This window comes from Rhinatrema bivittatum, chromosome 9, assembly GCF_901001135.1.
Source record: "Rhinatrema bivittatum chromosome 9, aRhiBiv1.1, whole genome shotgun sequence".
NCBI lineage: Eukaryota > Metazoa > Chordata > Amphibia > Gymnophiona > Rhinatrematidae > Rhinatrema > Rhinatrema bivittatum.
In genome coordinates, this window is record NC_042623.1 from 267,016,434 (window position 1) to 267,041,547 (window position 25,114).

At 44.4% G+C, this 25,114-nt stretch overlaps 1 protein-coding gene across 2 annotated transcripts in view; it reads right to left on the reverse strand.

The window, feature by feature from the left end:
- Positions 1-17,400, reverse strand: part of RAB6B (RAB6B, member RAS oncogene family) — a 166,470-nt gene extending 149,070 nt beyond the window's left edge. Inside the window, exon 1 of one of the 2 annotated variants that reach the window (XM_029615189.1) lies at positions 17,187-17,400. In XM_029615189.1, coding sequence (XP_029471049.1) covers positions 17,187-17,256 — 70 coding nt within the window. In that variant the 5' untranslated portion in view covers positions 17,257-17,400. The remainder of the gene's footprint in view (positions 1-17,186) is intronic. The other variant, XM_029615190.1, reaches the window with a different exon arrangement.
- Between the last annotated feature and the right edge of the window lie 7,714 nt (positions 17,401-25,114).

Genomic DNA, 25,114 nt, shown 5'->3' on the forward strand with positions numbered 1-25,114 from the left:
AATATGAGTCATGAATGAAATGCATTGAGTCGGACGAGGGTAAGAGACGCACAGGCTTTAGCCCTATTCCACAATTTTCATGACCCACTGGTATTTGGTGATCCAGAGACATTCCAGAAGGAAGGACTTAACTCTTTCTCCCACCGGAGGTGAGGAGACAGGCCTCAAAGTCATCAAAAACGGGTGCCCAGCTTAGGCTGATGGCTTTCCCTCTGCCTACCTCAAGCTTGCAGCTGCGGAAGAGTAGAAGGAGCTCACTGAAGTTGAAAAGGGACATCTATGGATGACTGGGTGCTTGTAAGAGCACCCAGTCATCCATAGATGACTGGGTGCTCTTACCTGGTGTCAGCCTCTCCCCGGTGTCAGCCTCTTACCTGGTGTCAGCCTCTTACCTGGTGTCAGCCTCTCCCTGACACCAGTCATCCATAGATGACTGGTGTCAGGGAGAGGCTGACTGGTCCTCTGTCACAGCTGATAATGATTGTACAGTTGATTAATGCTCTCTTTCTTCAGAGTCATCATATCTTGGACTTTGTCACTGAACCGATTGTCCCCTGTACAGGGCACATCAGCAAGACAATTATGCGTGTCCTCCTGAAGACCGCTCGCTCGCTTGCAACCACATGAACCTCCATCCTTTATGGAACCCACTGAAATCCTGGCCATAGTATCAAAAGCTTTGTATACAGAACAGATAAGGTGCTTCTCACCTTACTTCACTTGATCTGGGTCTTAAGATTCTATCAAGGATTTAGCTTTTGGACACATTTGAGCAACTACTGCACCATGTAGAGCTAATGGACCACAATTTAGGCACTTTGTATGAAAGCCTGTAAGACCTTCTTCCCAAAATACATCTAATGCCTTCAGGTCCCTCCCCAGGACGTTAAGAGTAATCATGAGTGCCCACAGCACACTTCAATGCCAATTCCATCACCATAGAGTGGTACAGTAATTGAACTACTCCAAATCCTAGGGCAGCATGCACTCTTTGTTTTATATCCAGTTTCCAGGCCACTGGAAGAAACGATGTAGGCATCTGTCACATCTGAAGATCTTGGAGAACTGTGGACCATAACAGCACAGAATCTACTGGGAGATGAAAAAACTAAAGAAGCCCAAAGATATCTGTTCTCGGGTTCTTTTTTTCCCCCTCACCGATGGTCAGAGTTTTCACCAGCTTGTCCAAGAATGTGGAATAGTAGAGATCCTTCAGAGGGGAGGTATACTGTGGCAAGTCTAAGAAATTCAGAGCAGGCAGAGCCCACTTCTTCACCCTCCAATTTGTGAAGGACTCACCCAGAGGAAGAAATACTACTATCTTATGGTGAGGACTTACTCCCAACACCGGAAACTCTTTATTTACACTTTCAGATAATAGAAGGACCAGGGGGCATTCCATGAAGTTAGCAAGTAGCACATTTAAGATTAATCAGAGAAAATTCTTTTTCACTCAACGCACAATAAAGCTCTGGAATTTGTTGCTAGAGGATGTGGTTAGTGCAGTTAGTGTAGCTGGGTTCAAAAAAGATTTGGATAAGGTCTTGGAGGAGAAGTCCATTAACGACTATTAATCAAGTTTACTTAGGGAATAGCCACTGCTACTAATTGCATCAGTAGCATGGGATCTTCTTGGTGTTTGGGTACTTGCCAGGTTCTTATGGCCTGGATTGGCCACTGTTGGAAACAGGATGCTGGGCTTGATGGACCCTTGGTCTGACCCAGCATGGCAATTTCTTATGTTCTTATCCATCAGCATGGAACTTGAAAGTTTTCCCTCAAAAGAGACTGCTCCATTTTGGATAGGATAGATTTTAAATCTTCTTCTTCTGTCTTCAGTGTTAAAAGAGGCAAAGAAATTCTTAACTAGCTCCGATAAATTGGCTCACACTAGTTGGGGAACACTCTGAGCCGGAATCAGAAGAGAGACATCCTCTTCAGAAACCAAGTTTGGTTCAGCCTCACTCTGTCTTGCCAGAAAATCTGAAGAGGAATCCAGCACTACAGCTACTCCTATTGTAATGGCGGCTGGCTCCAAAATGCTCTGCGCAGGTTATGTTAACTCCCATCAACTAGTGTAGGAGCTATTGATGAGGTGTCAGTAGCTCCTCCACTAGCATAGCACCGGTAGCTCCTTCCACGCCATATCCATCACAGAACTCTTGGATGTACATGCCAAAGTGCTCCACTTCAGTCTCACTGAAGGTGCCACAATCTTCTCTGCTGACTGCGTTAACTCGCCCTGGAATACAGCGCCAGTCTTTTCTTATGATCCGAGGGGAGATGGCTGCAAAGGCAGCTCCCCATGCTGCTTAGGTACTTTTCTCTGTACTACCTCGAGGACAGATAAGAGAAATATGATAGAGACATTTAAATACCTTTAAATTTCCATGCACAGGAGATCAGCCTCTTTCAATGAAAAGGGAGCTCTAGAATTAGGATTAATGGGATGAAGGCAAAAGGGAGAAGACTCAGGAGTAACATTAGGAAATATTTGTTTACAGAGAGAGTAGTGGATGCATGCAACAGTCTTCCAGTGGAGCTGGTGAAGACAAAAACAGTATCTGAATTCAAGAAAGTATGGGATAAACACAGAGGATCTCTGAGGGAGTGATGAGAACTGTAAGGCTGAATTAGGGGCCGATGCAATACAGTGCACTCAGCCAAGTGCACTTTATAACCCACACTCTGACATGGGTTAAATAGGCGATAATCCACCCTTAATGCAATAGGGGGATTAGCACCTATTTAACACGCGTCGGACGCGGAGTGAATGAGATAGCGCTCATCACTTGCAAAAACATGTGAATGAGCCTATTACTCATTCACTCCGCATGCAAAAAGATAAATGTGCGTCTCAGATGCATATTTATCGCTCAGCTATTAACGACTGCCTGGAGCAGGCGTTAAAAGCTGAGCGCAAGTAAAAGAGGTACAGAAAAGCAGAAAAACAGTTTTTCTATACTTTTTTAAAGTAAAAAATAAAAAATAACTCGGCAGACCGCCGAGTTATGAAAACAGATGCCGGTAAACTTGGCGTCTGTTTTCATTACTGGCAGACAGGCAGGTTATGAAAACTGATGCCGAGTTTACCGGCATCGGTCTTCATAACCGACACCCACGGCGACCCCCTAATTTACATATTGCATGGCGCCCCCCCCTTGCAGGCATCATTCATGCGTTAAGAAACCGGGCGCTGAAAAGTCAGCGTCCGCTTTCCGCAAAAATTATTGCATCAACCCCTTAGTTGGGTGGAAGGGCAGACTAGATAGAAAAAGACTGAACTGCCATCACATTTCTATATTTCTATGGGTAAGCAAGAGATCAGCTGGGGTCTATGGCATTGTGCTGGGGTAAAATGAGGCAAGTTTTATCTGAAGCCGTTTCCATTGGACAGGAGCAAGCGCATACACTGGACACATGGTAATAGACACAAAGGGTTGAATTAGCACATGTTTGAAACCTGTGAGCAGCTGCACCAGTTGTTAAGGTTTCAATCCTGGCTATTGTCAATTCACACACCTTTCCCTTACATTCCTAATTCAATTATCTTTTTTTTTTTTTTTTTTTTAATCTAGTGGCGAATATAACAAAGCGCATTTACTGATCTCCAGCCTGGATCATAAATGGCTGGCCAGCATTTTCCTCAAGGAGCTGAAGAGTTTGTTGGTAGGTATGACTGTGCAGGGAAGGGCTGGGAGAAAAGTATGTTTTGTTTTTTTTTTTTTTTTTTTTTTTAAATAGCTAGGATGCAGTCCTATGAATGGAGCTAAAAAATAAATCACAAAACATATAGCAAGAATCATACATTGCCACTGATCCTCATCCTCTTACCATAGAAATTCCAAAACCTATTTAATTCTTTTTAGGTTTTTAAACTTCCAATTTAATTAAAGTACTCACTGCCAAGTGACGATCTCAGCCACACAAAGAATCCATTTCCATGGATCCGTAAAGAGAGCATCCTTGGTACATATGAAAATTCTTCCTAAATGTAATTACACAGAAAAGTGCATGCGCATATATCGAACATATGGCAATAGATACAAAAAGGGCTTGAATTAGTACACGTTTTAAACATGTGTGCAGTAGCACCAATGGTCAAGGACCGGAAGGCTCATCTGCATACTGCTCCCAGCATCCCCTGGGACAGGAGTCCAGAGGTCACCGCAAGCGATCCAGGGATTGACTTCCACAGTCCCAGCTTCCAGAGGTCCCACACCCTTTACAGTAAAGGAGGACCGGAAGGCTCATCTGCATACTGCTCCCAGCATCCCCCGGGACAGGAGTCCAGAGGTCACCGCAAGCAATCCAGGGATTGACTTCCACAGCCTCAGCTTCCAGAGGCCCCGCACCCTTTGCAGTAGAGGAGGACAGGAAGCGTGCGCCATTAAGCGTGCGAATCTCAAACCCTTCCATTAACTGAGTGAAGATTAATTTAACTGTGGTTAAAGAGGATTGGTAAGTATAGCTTTCAGAAATTTTTGGGCTTATAAAAATTTGGTGAAAGGTGAAATCAAGGGATATATTATTTAGAGTTTGTGTGTGTCTGAGGTAATAAGCCAGCCAGAGAAAGTTAATTCTAGTGTCTGTCCTTCCCACCCACTCAACCCTTGATTTTTAGGCACGAGACACTTTCTCATTAAAAATAAATCAGGGTCTTATCTAAATCATACTATTGTACCAGCCCTTATTGAAAGTTTAAACATCCCAACAGAGAGGTTCCATTAAAAGCAAACATAGTCCAAATGCCTATATGTAAAAAATTACCAAAGCTAATGATTTCCGAATTATCCCAAACAACTGAAAAGCAGGTTGTTAAAACAAACAAAACACACACTTTGAAATGTCTGTATGCCAATGCCAGAAGTCTAAGAAGTAAGATGGGAGAGATAGAGTGTATAGCAGCAAATGATAAGATTGACATAACTGGCATCACAGAGATTTGGTGGAAGGAGGATGACCATTGGGACAGTGCTATATCAGGGTACAAATTATATCACAATGATAAGGAGGATCAACTTGGTGGGGGTGTGGCACTTTATGACCGGGAGGGTATAAAGTCCAAAGGATAAAGATCATACAAAAGACTAAATGCTCAGTAGAATCTATATGGGTAGAAATCCCATGTGTGTTGGGTAAGAGTATAGTGATAGGCGTATACTACCATCCACCTGGACAAAATGGTCAGACAGATGATGAAATGCTAAGAGAAATCAGGGAAGCAAACCAATTTGGCAGTGCAATAATAATGGGAGATTTCAATTAACCCAGTATTGACTGGGTAAATGTAACATCAGGACTTGCTAGAGACAAAGTTCCTGGATGTAATAAATGATTGCTTCATGGAGCAATTGGTTCAGGAACCAACAAGTGAGGGAGCTATTTTAGGATTTAATTCTTAGTGGAACGCAGAATTTGGTGAGAGAGGTAACGGTGGTGGGGTCACTTGGCAACAGTGATCATAACATGATCAAATTTAAACTAATAACTGGAAGGGGGACAATAAGTAAATCTGCAGCTCTAACACTAAACTTTCAAAAGGGAAACTTTGATAAAATGAGGAAAATAGTTAGAAAAAAAACTGAAAGGTGCAGCTGCAAAGGTTAATAGTGTTCAACAGGCTTTGACATTGTTTAAAAATACAATCCTAGAGGCGCAGTCCATATATATTCCACGTATTAAGAAAGGTGGCAGGAAGGCAAAATGATTACCGTCAAGGTTAAAAGGTGAGGTGAAAGAGGCTATTTTAGCCAAAAAAAATCCTTCAAAAAATTGGAAGGATCTATCTGAAGAAAATAGGATAAAACATAAGCATTGTCAAGTTAAGTGTAAAACATTGATAAGACAGGCGAAGAGAAAATTTGAAATGAAGTTGGCCATAGAGGCAAAAACTAATAATAAAAACTTTTTAAATATATCCAAAGCAAGAAACCTATGAGGGAGTCGGCTAGACCATTAGATGACAGAGGGATTAAAGGGGCTCTTAGGGAAGATAAAGCCATTGCAGAAAGACTAAATGAATTCTTTGCTTCCGTGTTTACTAATGAGGATGTTGGGGAGATACCAGTTCCAGAGATGGTTTTCAGCGGTGATGAGTCAGACAAACTAAACGAAATCATTGTGAACCTGGAAGATGTAGTAGGCCAGATTGACAAATTAAAGAGTAACAAATCACTTGGACCGGATAGTATGCATCCTAGGGTACTGAAGGAACTAAAAAATGAAATTTCTGATCTATCAGTTAAAATTTGTAACCTATCATTAAAATCATCCATTGTACCTGAAGACTGGAGGTTGGCCAATGTAACCCCAATATTTAAAAAAGGTTCCAGGGGTGATCCGGATAATACAGACCAGTGAGCCTGACTTCAGTGCCCGGAAAAATAGTGGAAATTTTTCTCAAGATCAAAATCGTAGAGCATATAGAAAGACATGATTTAAAGGAACACAGTCAACATGGATTTACCCAAGGGAAGTCTTGCCTAACAAATCTGCTTCATTTTTTTGAAGGGGTTAATAAACATGTGGATAAAGATGACCCAGTAGATGTAGTATATTTGGATTTTCAGAAGGCGTTTGACAAAATCCCTCATGAGAGGCTTCTACGAAAACTAAAAAGTCATGGGACAGGAGGCGATATCCTTTCGTGGATTACAAACTGGTTAAAAAACAGGAAACAGAGAGCAGGATTAAATGGTCAATTTTCTCAGTGGAAAAGGGTGAACAGTGGTGTGCCTCAGGGATCTGTACTTGGACCGGTGCTTTTCAATATATATATATATATATATATATATATATATATATATATATATATATATATATATATAAATAAATGATCTGGAAAGGAATACGAGTGAGGTTATCAAATTTGCGGATAATACAAAATTATTCAGAGTAGTTAAATCACAAGCAGACTGTGATACATTACATGAGGACCTAGCAAGACTGGAAGATTGGGCATCCAAATGGCAGATTAAATTTAATGTGGACAAGTGCAAGGTGTTGCATATAGGGAAAAATAACCCTTGCTGTAATTACACGATGTTAGGTTCCATATTAGGAACTACCACCCAGGAAAAAGATCTAGACATCATAGTGGATAATACTTTAAAATCGTCGGCTCAGTGTGCTGCAGCAGTCAAAAAAGCAAACAGAATGTTAGGAATTATTAGGAAGGGAATGGTTAATAGAACGGAAAATGTCATAATGCCTCTATATCACTCCATGGTGAGACCGCACCTTGAATACCTTGTAAAATTCTGGTCGCCGCATCTCAAAAAAGATATAGTTGCGATGGAGAAGGTACAGAGAAGGACAACCAAAATGATAAAGGGGATGGAACAGCTCCCCTATGAGGAAAAACTAAAGAGGTTAGGGTTGTTCAGCTTGGAGAAGAGACGGCTGAGGGGGGATATGATAGAGGTCTTTAAGATCATGAGAGGTCTTGAACGAGTAGATGTGACTCGGTTATTTACACTTTCGAATAATAGAAGGACCAGGGGGCACTCCATGAAGTTAGCAAGTAGCACATTTAAGACTAATTGGAGAAAAATTCTCTCTCACTCAACGCACAATAAAGCTCTGGAATTTTTTGCCAGAGGATGTGGTTAGTGCAGTTGTTGTAGCTGGGTTCAAAAAAGGTTTGGATAAGTTCTTGGAGGATAAGTCCATTAACGGCTATTAATCAAGTTTACTTAGGGAATAGCCACTGCTATTAATTGCATCAGTAGCATGGGATCTTCTTAGTGTTTGGGTACTTGCCAGGTTCTTGTGGCCTGGTTTGGCCTCTGTTGGAAACAGGATGCTGGGCTTGATGGACCCTTGGTCTGACCCAGCATGGCAATTTCTTATGTTCTTATGTTGTTAAGGCTTCATTCTTGGAAAGGAAAATGATAGAGCACTTACGAGGGGACGGGGGGGGGGGATTTAATCAATCAAGGTGAAATTTGATCTTATCTGTTCATTTCCTTTCCTTGAGTCCTGCTAGACCAGTCCTTTCAGATGGGCTTTCCCCTCCACAGCTGCTGGAGATAGAGGACACACTATTTTCCCATGCAACACAAGGGAGGTATGTGGTCCTAGGCTGTTTCCAGTAGTCTTTTATCAGAGCCAGAAGTGGACAACTACCCTGTCCTTAATTCTGAACAAAACAAACAAAAAGGAGCCAAATGGGGTGAGGGAGAAAGAGAGCTCCTGCAGTCCCTCTATGCGCTTCCCTGCTCCCTTGGTTTATATTTCCCTGATTTCTCCCTTCTTTCCTTGTAGCTGTTAAAGAAAAGAATATATGGAACTGGTAGTAGTATATATATATATATATTATATATACACCGCAGCCTTAGGAATATTCTGTTTAAGCAAACATGGGTGGAAGCCTGAGTAATGTAACTGTGTATTCTTAGGGGGGGGGGGTTTCCAAAAAAATAGATGTAGCCACTAATCCTTCCATCTTATAAATGTTAATGATGTTCAAAATAGGCATACTTTGTTGATATATAAAAGTAAAATAAAACAGTTTAGATTCTGATTTGTATCTACTCAAAAAACCACAGAAGTGTTGTCTCAAAAACACATCAATGAAACATTTCCAGAGGACAATGTCAAACATATAAGGTGATGTGTAAATAAATGAATTTCTGCTCAAATACAGATACATAGAAGCAAGTGATGGAGGGTGTCATTGATGAGCCCATAGCAATGCCTAATTTGATGAAAGCAATTCTGAGTCAATGCTAAGTTTGCCAAATGTAAAATAAATCTTGGATTTGTAACATTTAATTCACCCAGAGTTTGATCAACAATCCAGTGCAGCATCCTGTGGAATGCTTTGTGTACAGGGCGATGATGTCAGCCATGACGAAATACCATGATGAACCTACCCCTATCAATCTCTGCAATATGCTAATCATATGAGCAGTGTCTCTGATATAAGACAGAATCAAGGAAACCAAAGTCTGCAAGAAGCTATCAATATACTTCAATAATGGTTCCAGTTGACCGGGGGGGTTTTTAAGGGACTTGCGAATTTTAGATACCAAATAAAATGCAGGAATAACAGAATGCTGTTCATATAAGAAATTATAATCCTTTTTTGTAACGAATTTAACGAATTCCCTGCTGTAACACCAATTGAATCACTGCTTGAATAGATGTTGTAAGATCAAGGTGCAGTATTTTATAACACGCTTTATCACAACATTGATGATTAGCTTCTGCAAAATACTGGTTAATATCTAAAACTACCACCCCCTCCCTTATCTGCAGCCTTGATGGTAACGGAAGGGTCTTTACTCAGCCTCGTGATAGCTTGACACTAACAAATTGAATTTTAATAATCCATGTGTAGATTCAACAGACACCATATCTCGTAAAACTAAACTTCTCAAAAACTATTAGAGGGTCCGGTGGATCAAGTGGCATCCAATTAGATCTCTTTGCAAATTTAAAACCAGTTTGCGAGGCAAACTGTGCAATTTTTATATGACTGAAAAATGTAAATAACTCTTGTATTAAAAGAATCGTACTTTGATAAATCTTTATTAAGCAAATTCCAACTCAGCCGATGACAAACTTCTGCTAGATAAATTAAAGAGAGAAGACTCTTGGATGATTGAATCACACTCAAACCTTATCAAATTTGAACACTGCAACAAGATCACGTTTGAAAAGGAAGTCTCTTGACACTGACCACACACGCCCCAATAAGGATAGAAGCATGACCATAACAAAATGAAACATATCAGATGGATTATCCCTTTCTATTTGCACTGATGGTAAACCAAAACAGTTTTGTTTTTTACTTCTAAGCCTGTCGCTATTGACAATATCAGAGGAAGAAGAAAACATATCATGCTTCCAAATGTGTCTATTATGATTCTTGTGCATCCATGGATATATGAAACCTTTAACATAGTCCATCTCATCACAATAGAATTTATGCAATTTAATTTTGTTTTATTCCTGAAAGTATTAAGTTGTTTCTGATACTCAGCTTTTTGTGCCTCAAAATCATCTTCCAACATGGATTGCTGTAATGTTATAATTAGGTTTTTAATGTAATTATTAGGTTCTATTATGAAAAATATTCTTAAATTATTATTTTTAAGTCTTATGCCAAGAAATACTGTGAAACCATTGTAAGCAACTACATTTATTTTTTGTGAACCGATGTGATATCTCAGTTTGAATGTCTGTATATACTAAATAAATAAACAAATAAATAAGGAATTGGTTTGCTGCATAATATCCATATATGATTTAGTTATCTCAATGATCGATAGCATTAGGTCATACGCACACTTACTAAGAACAGCATTCGACTGATTAACAAAATCTTTGTTGTCTGTAAATAAAGGTTCCTTAATGATCCTCAAGCTTCTATGGATACACTTGACCCAGCATTATTTGGTTAATGTCACCACGTGAAGGTCCATACAAATATGCTTCCTTTTTAACCACATGAGGTCCTTCCAATTGCCCACTAGGTTCAGTATCAAAAATCCTCCAGTCTTGACATGGCATCTGATGCTGCTTGATCGGTATCACTAAACAGATCTTCTGAAGTTAAAATAGGCCATGCTAAATCCTCACAAAAAGAAAACCACCAGGTATAATCTAATGGAAGGGAAAAAAAAACTACCAAATGTTAATAGCATATCACACAAAGAAAAAAAGGACCATTGATAGACGCTACAATATGCTGAATTTTATACTTACTGGGGTAAATATTCAGCTGCTGAGTAGCTAAGTTAGCCAGACACACATATCCAGCTAACTTAACCGGGATATTCAGCAGGTCAGCCACAGCGCTGAATATTCCTGGATAAGAGAGTTAGCTGGATATGTGGTATCTGGCTTACTTCAGACCTGCCCTATGGTGCTTCTAGGGTTAGCTGGTTTCGTTGACCGGCTAACTTCGCTCCTCCCTGGAAAGCCTACCTCCTGCCCCAGAAACACCCCCATTATCCAGCTAGAATTTAGCCGGATAAGCCTTTTAAATATGTGGCTAAGCCACTTAGATAACTTTTCCATTATGCATATAAATGGCTTCTGAATATCTACCCCATTACTATTTTATATACTAAAAAAATTCTGAGTGAAAAAATAGGGCTTCACTACATCTGTCAGGACACCGATACAAGCATTACACACCTATTAAAAAACCATTCAAAAATGTCCAAAAAAAAAAACTTCATAGTGTTCCAACTTTAAATTTGATAAATCTTCACAAAAGATAAAAATGCTTCACCATATGCTGTAGCAAATCTGCAAGCCCATTTTAACCTTGATCACATCAAAAAGGAAATCATCCTGACAAGGGGCCCTTGTTTTACCAGAGACTCGGCTTCTTCAGGGGGTTAATACTATGGAACTAGATGAACAGGGACTTATCTAAAAAATTTAGCTCTCCAGCTTCTCTTGCTAACTTACCCCAAACATGAAATCTCCACCATCTCTTTCAAATTTGTCACAAAATGGCCGATGTGAACTGAACAGACATGAAAGGTTCTGGCGCTTTTGAAGATTTGAGATGAATGTTACAAGATCAAGCAAGTCAGCCATTTAAGCAGCTATGAACACCCTGAGATAAACATATACACACTAAATACTTAAAATCTAAACTTAATCGAGTTAGTCATTTGAAATTGCTATATTAGAGTCCAGCATATCTACTTTTTCATATAACCTCCTGAAGCTATTAAAAATATAAGCAAAACGGAAGCCTTTTGTTGGGATTTCAGTCATTTGCAGTGCTTTTTAAGTCACTTCTGGTTTCTGGTGATTGTATCAACACACTGGGATGTTCTTTATGTCAGTAGTGATTAAAAGTTCTTGTGAAGCCTGGTGGCATAAGGCAAGTAATAAGCTTACAGCCAAGGGAGAGAGTAATGCAATTAATGAAATTACTCTTTAAGTTATATTGAGAAGTTTTTCAGTGTTCTGGGTGTTTTTGTGGTTTATTACACTTGAGAGCACATTTTTTGCTTCATGTAATTGATACTGCCATATTGTGTTGAGAGAGAGAGAGATTATTGGACTCAGCACTTTCCTAATGCATAATTCGCAGCTCAGTTAGAACCAGGGCAGGAATCTAATGCTATTTTCTATCCCCTCCCCCTCCAATAAGGTACCTACTCTGGTCATTGCAGCTCTAGTCCTGGGTCAAGGGCCATGCAACACAGCTCCTTCCAGGGCCCTGAATCAGGCCATTAGGGGTCACCCTTAAACAACGATGACAGCTCCCTCCGCCCCATCCCTGGGGGCCATGAATGCAGTCTCTGCAGCATCCCCAGCTAATGCAGGGAATGGAAGACCCAACTCGGGACTTAATCCAGGGACCTGCCACATGGCAGTGCACCATCACGACTTAGGAGCCATCAGGCCGGCCCTGTATCAGTTAATTTCAAAAGCCCTTGGAACACTGCTCCATTGTGATGGGTCCACATATGTCTCTGCCTCATCTCTCCTTGTGTCTTAAAATTTGGAGGCGAGACTGATAGAGCTTTCAGTGCTGCCCTAGCTCTTTTCCACCATACGAGTCCTCTAATCTGCACTGCCTGCTCAGTGGAGGTCGATGTGCCACACAACATTTTTAACGCAAGTGTGCCTTGGACTTGAAAAGATTGGGAAACACTATTCAGTTCAAAGAGATTTGCAATAGAAATAAGAATTACAAAAAAAACAAAAATACAAAAAGTTAAAATAAAGTTAAAAACAAAAAGACATTAAAAAGTCCCTTTCCATGTATTACTGCCAAGTGTATAATAATCCACACAGCCATCAAAATTAATGAGGCAATTGTCCAAAACATTTGGCCTCACCATGCTCATTCTGCTTTGGGTTTTAACTATGGTCACTTTTTAGGGGTTACTGCAGCCTCTTCAGAAGCCTGATGCAGGGGGTACCACCGATGTTGAGGGCTGTAACCGCCACTCCATGCAGGTTAACGCAATGCTTCTCTACCATACCTAATCCCACACGCGGCACAACTCCCACCTCATGTTTTATCACCAAGCTTTGTAATAGTGTAAACAACTACCAAAATTAGAGAGGCCACTGCCCTAACATCTGGCCTCCCATGTCTCCAGGGACTTGCTGGACAGTAGCCGGCCACCATCACCTTACTGATATTGATGTGGTTCGTTACTGGGGGAGTTAAGGCCTGCTGGCACCAACCTAGTCATCTCAAGGCCTGCAGTAGTGCTAGGATATCCTTTATGGAATCTACAGCCACAGACTGAACCGTGAGCGAGGCCTACCCGTGGCTAAATTATTTCACCTTCCTGCATATAACCTTGCTTCAGGTGCACCAGCACGCTCCACATCTTTCAAGCAGAAGGTGGACACGGCGCTCGTGCTTATCTTCTGGTCCATTACAACACCCGTAATCTATCTTTTCCCCGACAAGCCACTGACCTATCTGACATAAAATTTGGTTCTGTATTATCGTGGCTTCTGAGCATCACCTTGCTTTTACCACCATCAAGACCTCAGATGCCTCTAACGTGCACCTCTTTCTGCAGCAGGAGTATACTCCACACCTCACTCAGTTCTGCATTAGCCACAAAGAGTTAACCCAGTTCTCTTCAGGCTCATTTCTAAACAGCTTAAGAAGAGCAAGAATTGAACACTGCGGTACCCTAGCTCTCTGCCCCTTAACCCACTTCTTACCCATCTCCCCATTCTGTAAAGTAAACTTTCATGTGGTACGATATCAAATGCTTTTCCAAATTCAAAGAAATTACAGTAATTTCCCTTCTCGTGGTTCCATTTTTTGCTTACCATTAACAATGACATGGATTAGCTTAGCCCAGGGCTTCCCAAATCTGTCCTCTGGACTCTAGAGCCACTTGGGTTTTCAGGATATCAGCAATGAATATGCATGATATACAATTTGCATATTATAGACTTGGCTCTATGCAAATGTTATCTCATGCATATTCATTGTGGATATCCTGAAAACCCATCTGGCTGTGGGGTCCCCAGGACAGGTTTGGGAAGCCCTGGGCTAGCCACTTCCACACAAAGTTCAACTTTCTTGTATTCACCTACAAGTGCTTTCACTCTGTAGTTCCTTATTATCTCTTCTATCATGCAAGCTGTTCTTATTCGTGCCCTTCCACTCCCACCTCTATGCTTGCCACCTTGCTGCACCAAATGCTTGGAATAACCTTACTGACCTGGTGCCTCTCTTGCCATATTCAAATCCCATCTAAAAGTTTTAAACCTTAAACACTGGCTCTTTGATCGTGGCCTTCTTGATTTTAACCATTTTCTGTTGTAAAAACAAAGTTCCTCTCTGTGTCTTCTCTATCTTGTTTAGACTGTAAGCTCCATGAAGCAGGGACCATGTCTCTTATGTGTGTCTGTACAGCACTGCACACAATAGTACCTTAGTAGTAGTAGTCGTGAGTCTGATAACACATTTTTTCTGAAATCGGTGTTTGTTCCCACTGGTTACAGTTTACTCATCCACATGACTACAAATCCTGGGGGTGAACACCAGACTCATTCCTGTGGGCTGCACTTACCAGGCTCAGCGTTTCCACTCCCTTTATATATGTTTCTTATTAATCAACTAACATTATGTTCTTTATTTTGAGTGCGATATACCTTGGAGAGGAAAGACGAGTTATAAATTTGATAAATATAGCTCAAAGACTATGGTGGTTTCCATCTTGTCCCTGGCACTAAAACTACAGTTGCATTTGGCACTTACTGGCATCCTACTTGTAAAAGCAGTGTTACCAGACCCCGTGGCTATGTGCTGTTAGCTCTTCATACACATACTTCCAGTATCAGTCATTTACCACCAGGCCCTCAGCTATAAACTACAAGACCGACGGCTCAATGCTGCTAGGCTGTGTAATCACATGGGACCTGCAACCATGCAACTCCAGGCCTCATAACCACATAGCTATGTATGCTCTCAGGCCCCTAAGCTACATCAGTCCCAGGCACTCAAATAATAAAAGCATCCTATGGCTCATCAGTGTAGTGCAAGATTCTGCAGTCGCATGCTGCGAGTAAGTGTCCAACCACTTTTCTGGATCCCACTCACATGCTCCCAAGCCCTCCGGCAGGCCTTCCTACAGCATACTTCGCTCTGGAATCACATATTGCTGGATTCTGACCTACAGCGTACCAGGTCCTATCATTATTTATCACAAGACCTCCTGCTCTGCTCACTTGTGTATTTCCAGACCTTGCAGCCATGTTCTGTCAAATTCTCAGTCTCACGCTGCCAAATATTCATCCATGTACCATACTGCCTGCAAGCCTTCAACTACATATCACCAAGACACCTATCAAACCTTCCCAATCAATGTCCCTGCCGTGATTTCCCTGTATGTAGCAAGAGTGCTCCAAATTAGATGCAATTATTCTCCTGTATAAACTCCTATGAACCCTCTGCAGTCACTTTCCTGCTGCACTGCTATGGACCACAATCTTCTGAATCTTAGAATGATGAACACAATTAAGGTGAGGAAGGGTCAATACAAAAAGTGCCACCTCCCCACTCCTTTCACGCAGAAAGCCCCATCACAGAGGAGAGTGAATGTGCAGGAAATGATTGCTGGAAGGGAGAATCAGCCATTACATCTTTTTTTTTTTCCTTTTGGTTAGTGGGAGTCTGAGCCAATTCTCAAAGGAGAGAGGCTCCGTTCAGGAAGAGATCATGTTAGCACTGGCAAGTGCCTCTTACTCTCCTTATGAGATAAAGGTCTTGGAATGGCTATTTGGGGTCTGCTGTCTTAATGGCTATTTGGGGTCTGCTGTCTTAATTTAATATTGTCGTTACTGTCCTCATCATCTTCTTGGCGCAACTGGAGGGACAATACCTTATTTTTGCTTTAAAAAAATGCTGGTTTTTTGTTTTACTCTATTCTGGCAAAATAAATAAATATAAATGTAATGCATTTCAATGAATGTTTAAGGCATCTCCCATTGCCATTCCAAAATGTTTCTCGAATAGAATTTTAAAGTGTATCCCCCCCCACACATCCTTTTTAAGTAGCCCTAGAATGAGAGCAACACTGCCCCCCCTTCCCTCCTTGTTACAGGCAAAAGGGCAGGATTTTTTTTAGTGATCTGGTTCTGTAGCCTCCACCCTAAATCCTTCATTGCCTTCCTCAGGTTTATAAATCCTTGAAAGTGCTTCCTCTCGCTCTGATCCTGCTGAAATGGAAAGAGGTCGTGTCACCTCACTATCCCCTTTCCAACCCCCCCAATATTTTCAGCTGTCAATATAACCCCCTGACTCTTCCTATTGTGCATCTGCCTTAACCTGATCCGTCATATGTGCCCCACAGGCAATTTCATACAGGAAATAACCTCTTAACCAACACTGACAATTCAATTTAGTATATTTTTGGCAGAAAAGATAAGATTTATTTATGTTATCAGATAGGACGAGCCAGTTTATTATATTATCCACATCTTTTCCCCAACCTGTAATGTCTTCCTGTTTTCTGCCGTGATGCTTCAAACACTTGTATGTCACTAGGGTGTGTCCTACTCCCTGCATCTTACACTATATCCAGTCTGCACCAACCTCACTACAGCTGATTATTTTCTAAATTATGCCTCAACCCACCCACTCTAACATTTTGATCCCCTACCCCAGAAAAGAACCCCCCAGATTGCAGAGTTTCTAAAAGAATTATTTCAATAGCAGCTGAGAGAGCAGTAAACAGCCATATCACTAGAATCTTCTACCAAAATATGTCACCTGCCAGGTTGGGTAAACGTCAAACCTTCCCCATCCCCCACTCAAAAAAAAAAATCACTATTTCCAGCACCTGCCATCCAAGCACAGATAAAAAAAAAAGGGGAAGGGGCTACTGTATTAATAATCACTCATTTGCACTTGGCACCATTTCTGATTTCTTCAGATGTGCGCGCTCCTCGCTCCCCTACTTTTAGAAGAATAATGCAGTTATGTAGCAGTGAAAAACCGCTACTGCCCGCTGCGCCCTTTAAGATCTGCAGATGTAATACCGGGGGCGATCATCCTCCCCCCCCCCCTCCCCCGGGCATCAGCCCATAGCAGCCGAGCCGTGCCCCTGGCACAGCCTCCAGCAGCGCGCCCCAGCTCTGCGCGATCGGGGCTGCTGCATCGCCGGAGACCTTCCCGTGGCCGAGGAGGAGGAGCCGCTCTCCCCGGCTGAGAAGGACCGACTCACCGCTCTGCTCTCCCAGGAAGACCAACTTGAATTTCCTTAAAGGATTCCCGAAGTCCCCGACGGCGGACATGGTGCCCGAGCTGGATGCTCGCGCTGAGCTGGGTGCGCTGAGCGTGGCGCTGGAGCCCCGAGGCGGCACCGCGGTGGGGGCAGCGCGCGGCTCGGGATGCTGGAGCTGTCTGCGCTCGCACCCTCCACGCTGCCTCTGCGCCTGCGCGCCGTGACGTCACACAGCCGGCAACGCCTGCGGGCGCTTCTCCGCGCGCCCTGCTGGGGGCGCTGGAGAGCATCAAGAGAAACTGCGAGGTTCAGGAGCGTGGCAGGGGGGCACGGAATGGGGCTCGTGGTTTGCTTTTCACTGTGCATGAGATAATGGCACGTGATAGACATTTTTAATTCTAGTTATTGATGAACTTCCTTTTGCCCGGCAGGCCTAGCTTCGGATGCTGCAGGAAAACCTGGAAGCGGATCCAGATCAGGATTCTTCCATGGGGGATGGCAAAGCTGGAAGCCTCGTCAGGGGGCTCATAGACACAGTCTTTCCAACAATACAATATCCACAACTGGATGTAGTTCCAAAATCAAAGTAACTTTTACTGAAGCATGAAAATAAAAGTTCAGTACTACAAAATAGGCAAAAAAAAAGATAGTGTAGATAGTTACAAAGTCCACTGACACAAAAATGCAGATATTCTCTTGAGTTCAATAGTAGGAAAACTGCTCGAGTTAGCTGCTTGAGTCCATTAGTAGGAATATTGGATCCTAATATCCCATGGGATACATTTTCCTTTCAGCCTTCAGAAACTAGAGACTCCCCTCCCATTTGTATAAGGAAAAGATTCTAATACCTTGCTAGTGAACGCTGCAGCAAGAACAGGTTTCTTTATCGGAGTCCTGAGGAGTTTCACCCTCCTAGTCCTATGTTCTGCCCTCCCCCTGGTAAAAGAGAGCAAACACGTCTCTCGATGGAAAGGAAAGACAAATTTCTTTCCCTTCCTGAAGCTGAGGAAAGCCACAGACCTTGTTGCCCTCCCCTTGCTTCCTCTGGCCATAAAAGCCTGTGTGACTTCATGAGTCTCCCAAATAACCTCATACAACTGATTCACCCGTTTAGGGAATGCCCCCCTACTGCCACTCAAAATTACCCTCAATCTCCTGTTGCCTCCCACTGCTAGACGTTTCCCACTGTTAAAAGTATAGTAGGGCCTAGTCCAATTTACACTTAGTAAATAGCAGTAAACCAGTTAGTATGAGAGTGTTAAGTGGGTAAGGAGGTGGCTGAGCCAGAGCTGTAGCTGGCCTATGGGCATAAGTGCCACTGTCAGAAAGGATGCCCTGCTCTTGCAGCCCAGAGGAGGGAAATCAATAGAAAGGAAGGTGTTGGATTAGCAGAGTAGCTCTTCTTTGGTCTGTTCTGCTCTGTGTACTCTAAATTTCCCCCTCCCATCCAATTCCCTGTAAACAGGAGGGGAGGGGCTGGATTAGGAGGTAAACTGGTTCTTTTGTTCTCTGCTCTGTGTGCTCCAGCCTCTACCTGGAGGTCCTGGAGCAGGAAGCAGAACACTGTTATCTGCTGAGTGAGATTCCAAGCACAATTTCTGGGTGCCTGTGGCCAGGGAAGGGATGAACACTGAGGTCTGTCCTCTGGCCAAGGAAGGGGAGAGTGCTGGGACAGGGTATGGAGATAGAGGGGAAATGCTGGGGTCCTCCCTGGAGGGAGGATCATAGATCAAGTTCCAGTACCATCGCCTGTCCTCGACCTCTGTCCGTCCTGTCGCATCTGCCGCTCCCAATGGCAGGTCCGAAAGGGCTATCGAGTAGCCGGAGGGCCACCCCAGAGACCAGCATTGCATTGCTCGGTCTCTTCAGGTGCATACAGGGTCAGCAGAGGTTAGGGCTCCGGTGGTCAGCCTATCCGCCCTTGCTTGGACACGTCTTGCCTGCCTCGGCTCTTCTACAGAACTCTCTGCAGTCGCGCCTTGCTCCAAGGGCACAGTTATCTCCCCGGAACTGGGACCGCTCCCTAGCGCTCCCTCAACAGATTGCAAAGGCCATGTGTCCGGTGAGCGTGTTCCTGTGATGGGCCCACATCTTGTTCCAGAGTTCCTGATTGAAGTATTTTTTCTGAACTTTTTGTGTGCTGAACTTTTGTTTATTCTTCGACCTGCTGGAGGCGCCAGCTGTTCTTCACCATGAACTTTTTCTCAAGAATTTTTGGTTCCAATTTTCCAAAAAACAATTTTTTGTGTTACCAGTTTGTTTGTTCCCAGTTTCCTGGACATTCGATATCTTGCTTCTAGCCAAATTTTTTCTCATTTCTCTGTTTGTTTCTCCTCAGCTGTCGGGATCCCACGACCTGCAGGAATTACCTGCACCCAGATCTGCAAGTCCAGTCCTGGAACCTTCTCGACCTGCAGGAGGCGCCTGCCCCCAGGTTTCCACATCCAGTGCCAAGTCTGACTTCATCGTAAGCATCTTCAAGCTTCAGGGAGTAGATTTCCAATCAGAGTGTACTCCACAGCAACTCCCAGTGTTTGGGCTCGTACGACCTGCAGGAGGCGCCTGCATCCTAGACCTGGCTCCGTCTCGTCATTTCCAACTCAGTTACTGTTCTGTCCTGGTGCTCGCCTGGGACCATCTTTAGCCAAGACCTTGTCTCTGCTTGTGCAAGTGATGATTCCAGCCCTGGATTCCACTCCAGGTCTTCCGAGATGTCATCTAGCTGTTTTTCCTGTTCCATTACTTCAACATGGTGAGTCACCTTGTTATCTACAGCTACGCTCCAGCCCCTGCTGTGCATGCAGAATTCCAACCTTACCACCATTCCAAGTTCATAAGATGTCTTGTCGATCTCTTGTTTCCATCATAGCGAGTTGTCCTACATCCTGAACTCGCCACCATCAGTCCTCAGTGTCCTTCACTCAATCGTTCCGAGCTGCCAGGATCTGGATTGGGAGATCCTGATCCCCTATTCATCTGCTCTTCCTGTACTGTCTTTGCTGCCAAGCTAAGGACTGCAGTTACTACCCTCCATCTAGTCTGGTGAGCCTGTATAGCCTTGCAGTTTATTCACCTGGAAGGACCCTGTTTCCCTTGAAGATCACAGGCAAGATTCAACCTTCTTGCATTCACGAGGGCATTTATGATCATCTTCTCCAGAGTTTTCATACTTTTGAACTACTGGGAATTATCTTCAGTCCATCATCCCAGAGATCCTTCTGGATGGCTCTGTAAGATAACCAAAAGCAATTGCCAGCTTCTCTGTGTCTTCCACCAGTGAATAGCTTCTGCTAGGAGGTACACCTTGGCTATATTCTTAAACCATCCATCACCATGGAGAAGTGTTCCTGATTACCTACTGGAATCCTCTGCTATCCTTGAGCGTTGTCTCCAGAGCTTAACTGCTATTTTAAACAGCTCATCTGATTCTAACCTGAGGAATTCTCATCCTTGCTGTCATCTGGGAGATCCCTTACAATGAATTAGTACCTTGAATAACGTATCACCGTGATGTCTTTGGATTACCATGTTCCTTTTGGGAATAGCTTTACCACCATTGGAAGTCTATGTGAATATACAGACTCTCCTGAGATATAATCTCAGGAATTCTCTTACCATGTGGCCTTGTCAACTCCTGGAATCAGTAACCTTGAAGTTCCTTCCACTTGCCTAACTCAGCTATGTTCATTAGTCAGGAGAGATTCACTGTTAGGCTCGATTATTCCAAAGTGGAGACTGAAACAGTTTTGAGTTTTGTGGATGACATAATTTCAGGAGCCAAGTCTCCCTATGCAATGCCAGCTCAAGTACCTAGCAAGCAATTCAGTACAATCTTCTTAATCATTCATTGCTTAGAGCCTGATACCACCTATCATTGAAAGGAATACCCATGCCTCCATGATCAGTTTTCCATCCTTGGCACAATGTTTATGGGATTCCTTGTTCCACTGGGCATTTCATGTACCTATGCCTACCCAAGGGCATGTGGTAACCTGCAAGTTCACCTACTCATTTCCAGTGGTATCACTTTCACATTAAAATTTCAGTTTGATGTTTGATCGGTCTTCATCATTGTTACCACCAAGAAGATGATGCTTGTGTGCTTTCCACTTTCATCTTGATCAACTAAGAACCAAGTGCCGGACTATCCTCCAAGAACGTGACTTCATCTATGTTTCTCATTCAACCTGGACTCCTTGTTTTCAATCTCTTCCACCCTGAACTGCTAGACTCTAAGATGCTGCCTTGCTGTCCTGCAGTTCCTGTATCCTGCCAGATCTGCACCTTCAGTGTTTGTCTATGTCTTCTCTGAATCCTGATTTTCCATGACTTCAGCTTCATGTTTTCAGTTTTGAATTCTTCATCCCCTCAGTCCTCCACCAAGAAGTTCCAGCTTCAGTTCATTGTCCTCTCTCTGTTGTAGAAAAGACCTGGGAAGGGGGTTTTTTGAAGAGGGGGTGCTGTTACGATTCTGCTTGTGAGATAGGCCCACAAGCAGCCTCTCACCTCTCCACTGCCAGCCTGCCTTCCCAACGCCGTCCCCTCATGGCCTGGAAGTTGCTGACATCACCACCGCTGCCGTCTGCAGTGGGCCACTGCAACTGACACTGCCGCCTTCCACGTGGCACAAGTCGGGTTCCCTTGCGTCCTGGAGGCCACCACCGAATGCTGCCTTCTTCACGGCTAGGCCGCCGCCAGCTTTTCTTCTTCGCAGCCCGGAGGCGGCCGATGCCCGTCTGAAGGCCTGGAGACCGCCGGTGACACCGCTGTCTCCATGTGGCACGAGCTGCCGCCGATCAGGCCTCCCATGCGGCATGGGAGCCGCCACTGCCAATCCTCCATGCGGACTGGAGGCCGCAGCCGACGTCCTCTTCCGCAGCCAGGAGGCCATCCCGAAGTTCCTCTTCTTGCAGCAGGGACCCGCCATCAATCTTCTTTCATCACAGCAGGGAGCTGCTCATGTCGGGGCCTGCTTACTCTTTCGTGGCAGGACGCCGCTCTCCAAGGTCCTTCCCCTTCCTAGGTGCGCGGCCGCGCCTCTCTGCCCTATTTAAAGGGCCAGCAGTGGGCAGACCTCCTGGGCTCCTCCTGCTGACGTTTCCTGGGCGTCTCCTCTTCAGCCCTATAAAGAGGGCCTTCCTTCATTCCATCTTCACCTTCTCAAGGAGCCAGTCATGGAGCTGGACTACTCCTGGATGCTCCATCCCAGCTCTTCATTCCAGGAGACCGCCGTAATCCTTCCTCGCTTCTTCAAGGCACTCTGTTCTTCGTTGGTATTTCTTGTCTTCTCCCATGGTTCCTGAACCTTCATCTTCATCTTCGTTCTATGTCCTGTTCTCTCGTCGGATTCCATCTCCAGATGTCCAGCTCTCCTTGTCTCCAGATGTCCAGCTCTCCTCGTCTCTAGATGTTCCGATGTTCCTGTCTTCTGATGTCTTCGCCTTCTGTTGTCCAGTCTACGGATGTTCCTTGTCCTGATGTCCCCGGTCCAGAAGTACCTGATGTTCCATGCTTCGTGTTCCTGAAGTCCCTGAAGTCCCTGATGTCCTCATCTCCAAAGGACCCTGATGTCAAGATGCCTTAGATGTCCAGATGCCCCGATGTCCTGGTGTCCAGTGGTACCGGTGTCCTGTTGTATCTGTTGCCCTATGTTCCAGTCCTGATGTTCCAAGTTCCGAGTCCTGATCCTGATGTCCTCTGTCCAGTTCTGATCCTGAAGTACTGCTAGTTCCTAACTCCGGTTTCAGCTTTGCCTCGCCACGGACCTCATCTCCAGTTGACCTTCCTAGGAGTAAATCCGTATCTGTTTCCAGTGGCTGGAGTCCTCTTCCGGTTAGATCCATCTTCGAGCACTGCCCGGATTCCTCCTTCGCTCTGAGCCTCAATCCTGTGCATGTCCCACTCTCCACGTGATCCGTGACCAGCCTCTTCAGGTTGTGTAGGGTGCGCAGTGGGACAGGGTGGTTCGTGACCAGCCATCGTCAGCTGTGTAGGGCGTCCTGAGGGGCAGTGCCTGTCTAAGTCTCGGAGTATTCTAAGTCCTAGTCCTCGTCTGAGTCCTTCCAAGTTCCAAGTCCTCGTCTGGGCATCTTGCATCCAAGTTCCAAGTGTCCTCGTCTCGTCTGAGTTCCAAGCTCCAAGTTTCAAGTATCCTTGTCTCGTCTGAGTTCCAAGTAACCTCATCTTGTTCAAGTCTTCTAGCCTTGTCCAAGTATCCAAGTTCCAGTCTTGTTCCAAGTTCCAGTACCATCGTATGTCCTCGACCTCTGTCCGTCCTGTCGCATCTGCCGCTCCCAAGTGGCAGGTCCGAAAGGTCTATCGAGTGACCCGAGGGCTACCCCAGAGACCAGCAGTGCATTGCTGAGTCTCTACCAGTGCGTGCAAGTTCAGCAGAGGTTAGGGCTCCGGTGGTCAGCCTGTCCGCCCATGCTTGGACACATCTTGCCTGCCTCGGCGCTTCTACCGAGCTCTCTGCAGTCACACCGTGGTCCAAGGGCACACCAATCTCCACGGAATCGGAACCACTCCCTAGCGCTCCCTCAACACATGCAGGCTCTCACTGTCTCTCATGCACACACAAACTGCCACATGTACATGCAGGTGCTCTCTCTCTCTCTCATACACACACAGGTTTTTACACGCACACACAGTCTGTCTCTCTCATATCCATACAGGTTCTCTCTCATGCATCTGCATGCACTATCTCTCTCTCTTACTAAAATGCTGGCTCTTATACATACATGTAGGTGTGCTCTCTCACTCATACACATGCAGGATGTCTCATATACATGCAAGCTTTCACATGCACCCCCATGCAGGTTCTCTCTCTCTCTCATGTACATGCAGATTCTCCCTCTCTCTCTCTCATGCACACACAAGCTCTCTCTCTCTCTTACATACACGCAAGCTGTCACATGTATATGCAGGTGCTCTCTCTTATAAACACAGGCAGGCTGTCACAGGTGCTCTCTCTCACACACACACACACACACATACGCAGCCTCTCTCTTTCATACACACACCTCTCAGGCTTCCTCCTTTCTCCTGGGCTCTGGCCACGCTGCTCCTTCCTGCTGGAGGCGAGATGCAAATACCAGACGCTTCCTTCTTCCATTCCCTCTCCGCCGTGGCCCCGTAGGCCTTTCTTCGGGCCGCAGCGGGTTTGCTTCTGCTGCAGCCCTGCCGAGCTCTTCATCAGGCCATGGCAGGTTGGGCTCTGCTGTGGCCCATCTTCTTTACTTTCGCTGTCGGCAGGTGATCTCAGCAGGAACTGAGATTAAACCACATGATCAGGGCCTAGAACACCAACATTTTTGAGGGAGCAAAATTCCTCTCACACAAGGCCCAAAAGGCAGGAAACACAGTGGTGGAGCTGCTACCAGTAGGTAAGTTGGGGATGGGTGATACACAACCGAAAGTTTGCCTAGGGTGCCAAATAGACTCGCCCTGATATTAAGTCAGAGGGTGCACAGAAAAGCTGTTTTTACTGCTTTTCTGTGCACTTTCCCGGTGCCCGGAGAAATTAGCGCCTACCTTTGGGTAGGCACTAATTTCTGAAAGTAAAATGTGCGGCGTGGCTGCACATTTTACTTACTGAATCGCGCGGGAATACCTAATAGGGCCATCAACATGCATTTGCATGTTGCGGGCGCTATTAGGTTCGGAGGGGGTTGGACGCGCGTTTTGGACGCGCTATTATCCCTTACTGAATAAGGGGTAAAGCTAGCGCGTTGAAAACGCGCACTGTACTGTATCGGCCTGACTGAGCTGTAATACAACTGTATGAATACTGAGGGAAGTGGTACTAAACTATGAGTAATTGACATACACATTTCTGAAGGTGAATGCATTCTACTGATGTGTCCATGTTTAAGCTGCGAATAAAGATATAGTGTTTTAAGAAAGGCTGGAATCAGGCTGTGTATATG